Source organism: Hyalella azteca, unplaced genomic scaffold (assembly GCF_000764305.2).
Source record: "Hyalella azteca isolate HAZT.00-mixed unplaced genomic scaffold, Hazt_2.0.2 contig9873, whole genome shotgun sequence".
In the NCBI taxonomy this organism is placed as follows: Eukaryota; Metazoa; Arthropoda; class Malacostraca; order Amphipoda; family Hyalellidae; genus Hyalella; species Hyalella azteca.
Window position 1 is genome coordinate 386945 of NW_025939931.1, and position 8427 is coordinate 395371.

Here is an 8427-nt window from a genome sequence, read left to right on the forward strand (position 1 = left end):
GACAAATGTTGAAAATATAAAATACGGATTTTTTAGAATAAAATTTTGTCCACTAATAAAAAAGCGCCTCTGAAGTTTTGTTTACTGATACCACAGCCACGATTATGAAAACATGGCTAAACCTAAAGTTGAAGGCTGAACGTAACGTTCATCTTCCCTATTGAGCCAATCTGGTTCATTCGAATTATGTTTCTGTCCGACAAATAATGGGTGAAAGGTTGAAAGGTTTTTCCCAAATAGATTTATCTATATCTTTATCTACCAGAAAAACATTATAGTACACCAAGAAAGTATTTTAGAATTATCTAACTAGACTTAGAAAGCTCGGCTACACCATTATTCAGCAGCGAATACAGTCACACTCAATAGACACAGTTTTTCCAGTGAGCCCTAGCAAAATATTTGCTGCTTACATTTTACATCACATTTATTTTCAGTTGGTTCAATTAGAGAATCAGCGAAGAATAATTTACGGAACATTCACATCAACGGATATATGGTTTAAAGTCCACAACAGATGGACTTACATGGGATTAAGTAAAAAATCGTTTAAAACATCAAGCAAGTTAAAATGAGACCGGAAATTTCTTCAGAGGATACTGTCTCTGCCCGACAGAAGATGCTGCGTCACGCCAGGCGACGCACTCAGCGTTCCATAACAACTACTCACGTCTCGACCAGATAAAGAGTCGAAGCCCAAGTCCCCTCTTAATCGAGGACTGGACTCACCTCTTACGGGACTCGGAGAGTCTCTAAGTCCACTCAAGTTTGAGCTTCGTGGGATCGGACTTCCAGACAAGACCCCTCTGGAAAAGACGACTGAGCCGCGAGGATGCATGGATATCTCGCCGACTTTTAGGAGGTCTCTTGTTCTCAGGAGATCCCCAAGCCCAGGGTTCCTCAGTAGATCTCCGGACCCGGAAATCCTTAAGAGGTCTCGGGATTCAGGATTCATCAGGAGATCTCCAGACCCAGGACTCTGGAGAAGGTCGGCAGACTCGAGATTCCTCATGAGATCTCCCGACACCGGATTCCTCAAAAGGTCCCCACCACTCATAATGTCCCCAACTGAAGTCTTTGACCGCGAGTCCCCTCGCTCTCTAAGTGGACTCAAGTCTCCATAGCCATCCAGGAGAGGTCGACTGCCAGAAAGCTGATGACACAGAAGCAACAAGTTACTTTTTCCCATTGACATTCGCTCACATTGTTGGAAAATCTAATAAAGTATTATAAATCAAGGAAACATTTCTTCACTTGAACTACAAAGTAATAGAAAAAAACAAAAATGAATAACGCTGGGCATTAAATAAAATAAATAATAATCAGTATTCAGGCGATAAATAATAATCAATAAGCCAATGAGAACAGCTAATACATGCAATTCGGATAATCCTTAATTAAGTATTGAACATAATACACGTCTCAATACCTATAAAAGTACTAATTAATACATCAAAACAGTCCATAAATCTGAATAACAGTTAAGTAATTAAATAATGAGAGTACCTGCAAGAGTGTGACTGGGGTGCTTGTCGCGTCTCGCAGATGCGGCGAGAGACGTGGAGGCAAAGACTCGGACGAGCTGAGCTGCTCGTCGCTTCCAAACGACGTGCCAGATTCTGTGCGACCGAAACACTCAACTGAACAAAAGTATCAACACCGAATGATGGTGAACCTTGAGTATATCATTTGTGGACAAACGCTTATTTATCGAGGACTCTAGTGAAAAAATTTCTTACCCCACAAGGCTACACCTAAGCAATATCCAGCCAGATTTTTTTATTCAAGCTTCAAGAGTCTACTTTACATTTAACATTTCAAGAAATTTGCACAAGAGATCCTTGAAGATATCATTCTATCGAAGTTATCTAGCGATTCTATTGGTGATTTAATATAAACCGAATTAAGTGTGGATTATAATCGTTATAACAATAAAATCGAGATTTGAACGTAACCCGCGAAAAATAAATTCCATGTAACAGCGACTGAATTGCTAATAAATTAACAGAATAGACTCCTGATACTGATTTATTTGCACGTTGTGCTTTGCACGTTGTGTACATTGTCATTATTCATTTATATAATATCCATGATTTTGAAAATTGAAATAATAGTCTAATCGAATATACTTGTAATTAATTAATTGAAAAAATACACAATAACTTCTATGAAGCATTGGAGAAAATAACACTAAATTAACGATATTTATTGACTTTTAATATATATTCATGTATATATAAGCAATATATATTTATTATATATTAATATAATATACATTTATTTACATTATATATTTATTTGACCTATATTTACAAAATAACTCACTGAGGATGTCAGGGTCAGGTTGGCGTCTGGCTCGCAAGCCTCGTCCTGCCTTCTCATGCTTCTGAATATCAGAGACCTCGAACTTTTCTTTGGTATCCAGGTTACATTTGACGCTCATGCCTAAGCCTCCTGAGCCAACGACGATACTTCGTGTGTCCTGAGGCCTACCACCTGGAGAAGGCTGAGGACACGGGCCTTGTCGTCTGCGGCCTCTTAAGGCCCACATGGCTATGAGCATGAGGCCCAATACGAGCAGGGCGCCGCAAATGACGCCCATCACCAGGGTCATCGGGGAGGGAGGCTTACGCGAGGGCAAGCCTAAGAAAATACATGATAATAATGCTATGGAAGAACACCCTGAATTAATATAGGGTAAATACTAAAGAATAAGTGAGTCTTGAAGGTTATATGAACATCTTTGCAACGAACACAAAATAAATTGAAATTATTCAAGAGTTAACAATTTCCACGCAATCGTTGGAGATAATTATGACCGCGAATTGATCTAATTAATCGAATTTGACGAATATCATGTTTCATTATACTTAAGAAAAATTTAATCAACTTAAATGGTGGGAGTGATCATTTTTCCAATACAATAATAATATAAATGCAACTAAATGAAAAATAATCATCTAACTTTTATGCATCTGCGCCTCAGTTCCGGTGAAGATGAGCACGTGCGCAGCGGGGGCGCTGCCGCGACTGTTGTACGCCGTCACCGTCGCTGTGTAGTTGTGGCCCGCGGACAGACCGCGGATAGCAAATTCGGGCCACGTCTCAGACACGTTCACAACCTGTTCACTCATCTTCGAGTCCCATATCTGTGGGGGTAAAAGGGAAATATTTATTATTTATTGAGGTTTGTAGATATTTTATACAAGTGATGTTCGTCTTCAATCTTCTAGTTCCATATTTTGGGGGTAAAAGGTAAATATTTGTTAATTATTGGGGCTTGTAGATATTTAATACAAGTGATGCTCGTCTTTAATCTTCTAGTCCCATATCTGTGGGGATAAAAGGTAAATGTTTATTACTTATTAAGGCTTGTAGATATTTTATACAAGTGATGCTCGTCTTTAATCTTCTAGTTTCATATTTTGGGGGGTAAAAGGTAAATATTTATTACTTATTGAGGCTTGTAGATATTTTATAAGTGATGCTCATCTTTAATCTTCGATCAAATCCCATGTGGGGGTAAAAGGTAAATGTTTATTACTTATTGAAGTTTTTAGATATTCTGTACAAGTGATGCTCATCTTTAATCTCCGAGTCCCATATTATTGGGGGTTAAAGGTGGACATTTATTACTCATTGAGCTTTGGCAGAAATCAGGCTTTGAGGTGCTTCAGACACCACAAGTCTTCAAGACAATTATGACAAAAATACTTCTTGAGACTTGTAGGCATTTTATGCAAGTGATGTTCCTCTTTAAACTTCGAGTTCCAAATCTGTTATTATACGGACACAGAACGAACACCGCATATAACCGCGGCTCAAGCACCGCGGATTAAACATGCTGGAAGGACGACAGGTAATCCTAACAGGTACCCATAATTTATTAATTATTGAAGTATTTACATATTTTTCAGTGGTGACTCTTTTCTTTAAATTCTAGGTCCCATGTTGTGCAATCGAGAAAGGAATTTTATTATTTAATAAATCATTTACACATTTTATACCGGCGATACTGTTCTCTTAACTTTGAGTCCCATTTACGTTTGCGAGAGAGAAACATTTATCACTTTTTGATGTTTGTATATTTTATATACCGGTGACACTATTCCTTGAACGTCAATTCCTATTTATATGGGCGAGAAATATGTTCAAATCATTCGAAAGAATTGGAAATTGTATAAATAAAGTAAGGAATGCTGATAAATTTTATACAGATGTAACGCTCATTTTATTTAAATGGCTCACACATGTGAGCGCGAGAAATGATTAGTTATAAACTATTACGGGTTTCATAATTTCAGCAAGTAATGGAAACTAATTGGACACAGGTGAAGGTTCCTTTTAATACAAGATTTCAATATTTTTCGAGAAATATTGAAAAGTAATAATATCTATAGTAATTGAGGAGTGAAAACGGTATATCGGCACAATGCTTCTTTAAATTGGAGTTTAATTAATTTGTAAAGTTCTTATCATTAATTCGTAAAGTTAATAAACTACTGCACAAAATTTTTGTTCCGACGTTACTCTTCTTTAACCTGTGAGTCCCATGCAAGAGTATATGCGGACGCTATAAATGAACATGTATAGTATATTTAACACGTTAACTGCGATTGCTTCATCTTGCACTATTATTTCCTTTTTAGTATTATTATATGAAACAGGGTTGCCAAACAGTCTTTTTTTCCCGGACAAATTCTGCGATTAAGTTTATTTTTAATTGCGTTGCCCGGCTAAAATTTATGATAGGGGTACTTCTTTATTAAATTTCGAAAACTCTAGAAAAACGGAATTTTTTCATCAAAAACTACAAATATATTAGAACATTAGTACAATATATACATATTGAGTTATAGCCTTATAGGCCATTTTTGGCCTTTTTTGTTCGCGAACTTTGCCGTTTTTTAGGCCACTTCGGAGTCAACGTATTAGGTTTATAAAAATACGGTAAGCAACGAGTATACAGATAATATCTATTACTCTCATCTCGGACGGTTGAGACCCAAAATTTCACAGAGGAAGGAATCTGAGGGCAACTCATCACTCTGACGTATTATTTTAGCTTTGACTATAATTATGGAGGCGTGATGGCAGCTTAATTTGAAAATGAGGTGCTATAAAATGGTTTTAGTCGTAATGACAGCCACCGCGAGGGAAGGTATTATCCTCAATTATATCTTAATTTGTTTTACTAAGAACTGGATATCAAAACTCGGATAAATTAATCACTAGCAATAATTACAGACTGGAATAATTACTTGCTTCTGATTTCGTAATTTCTCTGAATAGTTTGGGATATCACTTGCAATTTCTAGAGCTCACATTAAACAAAAAAATATAACTCAGTACTCACTGCAGTGAGTGACAGAAAGCGCATTTTCTCGTCGACGAAAACTTGAGGTCACGGACGGACGGACGGACAGACAGACAGACAGACAGACAGACAGACAGACGGACATGGCGAGCACAATAGTGCATTTTTTTCCATAAATGAGAAAATGCGCTAAAAATGCGTGCTTAGTGCCCATCTATGCTAACGGCTCCAGCGGAGAACGGAAAAAGTTTGCAGAGAACTCGAATTTCAAAAACGATGGCTTTGGTTGTATCAATTTTTAAGCCAATTAAATTGTAAAATATGTTTTCCCATATTGCACTATTGATTAGAAAATATTACTATACTTTTGATAAACCTACATATGCAATAACTGAATTATTTATTTGAATTAATCATATCCTAAAGACTTTCGCCTTCAGGTCTTCATGACTTATTAGGTACAACAACGAATAACAATTTAGAGGGCGAAGGAAATATTTCACGTTGATAAATTACAGGATTTTTTGATGCTCGAGCAAGCATGGCCAGCCAAGTTGGCTACAAATGGCCAAGCATTAAATCTAAAGAGACATTTTCTTTGGATGTTTCTAGACACATTCATGAATGCTACGACGATAAATCAGAAATTTATGATCCCGCGGCAACGATTTGTCTGGCTTGCGGTCTTTCGATTTCTTTCGGAATCGACCTGAATACATACAGATATTTTCGAAGATTGATGTTGTTGAGTTTCACAAACTTTAATCGCTGAGAAAAGCAAAAAAATATTATTAGTGAAAAACGTGCAAGTAATAAGTAAGTATGTGGAACCGAGAAAATGATATCCGAGAATGGATATCAGCTCTTGTAATAACACATTCAACATGTCACCGAATAATTAAAACCTTGCACTGTCTTTATAAAGAATTGAGTTGATAACATAACCTAACCCAATATAACCTAACCTAACCTAATCTAACCTAACCTAACCTAACCCAATATAACCTAACCTAACCTAACCAAACCTAACCAAACCTAACCTAACCTAACCTAACACGAATAAAATGAGGACGAACCTGAAGCAAGAAGCGCTGCGGCAAACCCCCATCGAAGCCTGGCGTGCAGACGACGCTGCAGGAATGCGAGGTGATGTTCTGCACGCTGCACTGAGTCACTTCCTCTGGAGGCCCTGCGGTGCAGAAGTGGTGCAGTTCTTTCAATAATATCATTATAGATTAAATCAACAATAAATTACAATATGGTCGTATAAAGGTTTTGCTCGGCATTGTCCGGAGAAAATTATATCTGAAATTTGAGAACTAATTATTTTGAAGCGTTAATAGATCGAATTATAAGTTTTTCGCTTGTTATTAATCGTATGTGTGACGTACCCTCGAAATTCATTTGAACCAGACGCCACGATAAATGCATCGTTGAATAATAATAATAATAAAATAGGTAGAGAAAAACAGACCAATACACCAATATTTAAAATGTATACATAAGTCATAATTCATTCCCGTTTGAAAATTGTAAAAAAAATATTTGTCATTTATAATGAAATTTATTCCTTCAATTTAAAATTCACATTTTTTAACCAATAATTTCTTCGCAGTTTTACTATGCCATTCTATTCTGCCAACGAGAATACATTGTTATTCATGCCCAGGTTAATACCGACTCGATCATTATCATGTAGACGCACCCGAACATATATTTCCGGTGTTAAGTTTGAAGAACACAAACTATCCCAAAAGTATTTAAGATAGTTCATTTTTAAACTCAGCTTCACGCTGAAATTAAACTGAGTTCCTTCATCATAAATTTTTCAAAAAGATTGAATAACTAGAAATTTTGAAATTTCAATCTACAGATCAATGTACATACTAGAAACATCAACCTTCATTATCATTCACCTGATTAATATGTTCCGTGTTCCGTGTGTACAATTTGGGTTAGTAATAGGTTTTTATTGGTTCTATTCTACATTCTTGAAAATGTTCATGATAAGAGATGATTGCTAAATTCACCTCATATGACAATTCCTTGATGACCTAGCCCTAAAAATTACAAATTATAATTACATTCAATATTAATAAATTAATTGATCACTGCAACTTGAATATAATAACAAATATGATATATTATATTTTGGTTGCTACTAAAATTTTCGCCCAAAAAAAGGATGATTTTGAACGCTTGATTGAATTTATTGCGAATATTTTTTTCCAATGACGAAATTGTAACTGGCAGAATTGTGCGTTGTTTTCGCGAAATTTTTAGCTTCAATTAAATTCAAAACTCTGCAGCCGATGATCTAAAATATCAACCATTAATTATATTCAATAACTGCGGATCATTTTGACTGATTGAAGCAATGATTCGTGTTATAAAGTTCTCTAAATGTCTCTGTTGAACCACAAGAGAACTACCAAAAATTATAAGTGCTCGCAGTACAGAAGTGCTATAATAAAAGTTAATTGTATAAAGTAGAAATCATTATTATTCATTATATGAATAATAATGATTCATTATTCATTAATTGATTCATTATATAAAGTAGGAAGCACGATCAGTCGTACGGGATATTAGTAACTCCTTCATGAGCTTCATTTAATCCGAAGCACGCCTTGGTTTTGCTTGCAGGATTTTTTTTTATTTTTTTTTTGCTTGCAGGATTTTTTTTTATTTTTTTTATTTCTTATTTTTATTTTTATTTTTTTTTTATTTTGTTTAAAGGCCTCCCACACTCACCATTCCAACAAAAAAAAAAAGGAATTGATTTTATTAATTAAAAACAGGGAATGGTTTCATGTCAATGATCAAGGAGTGTGTTTGATGATGGCAGGATTGATGTTGATAAAATTTTGTGGTGGGATATTGACTAGAATTATATCGTCGCATTCGAATTTTAATTCTTAAAATGAGTTAAAAAGAATGATTCATTTGGATTTATTCAAATGTTAGGCAGATTGGTTAATATGCCACGTAGAAAGAATGTAAACGTCAATTCACCCATGTATTTTCCGGGGAATATATATTGAACTACTTGTTCCTCTTAGGATAGAATTTTTTGAAGAACTGAAATCCACGTGCGATTTTAGATGCCT

The 8427-nt window shown here is 35.5% G+C and overlaps 1 protein-coding gene across 1 annotated transcript; it reads right to left on the reverse strand.

Moving 5' to 3' along the window:
- Positions 1-203: 203 nt before the first annotated feature.
- Positions 204-6497, reverse strand: LOC108670238 (the record flags this gene model as incomplete). Its single annotated transcript, XM_018157698.1, is given in 5 exon segments — positions 204-1153; positions 1507-1619; positions 2326-2643; positions 2966-3149; positions 6394-6497. Coding segments are annotated over 4 exon segments (1164 nt in total). The 3' UTR covers positions 204-589.
- Positions 6498-8427: the final 1930 nt, after the last annotated feature.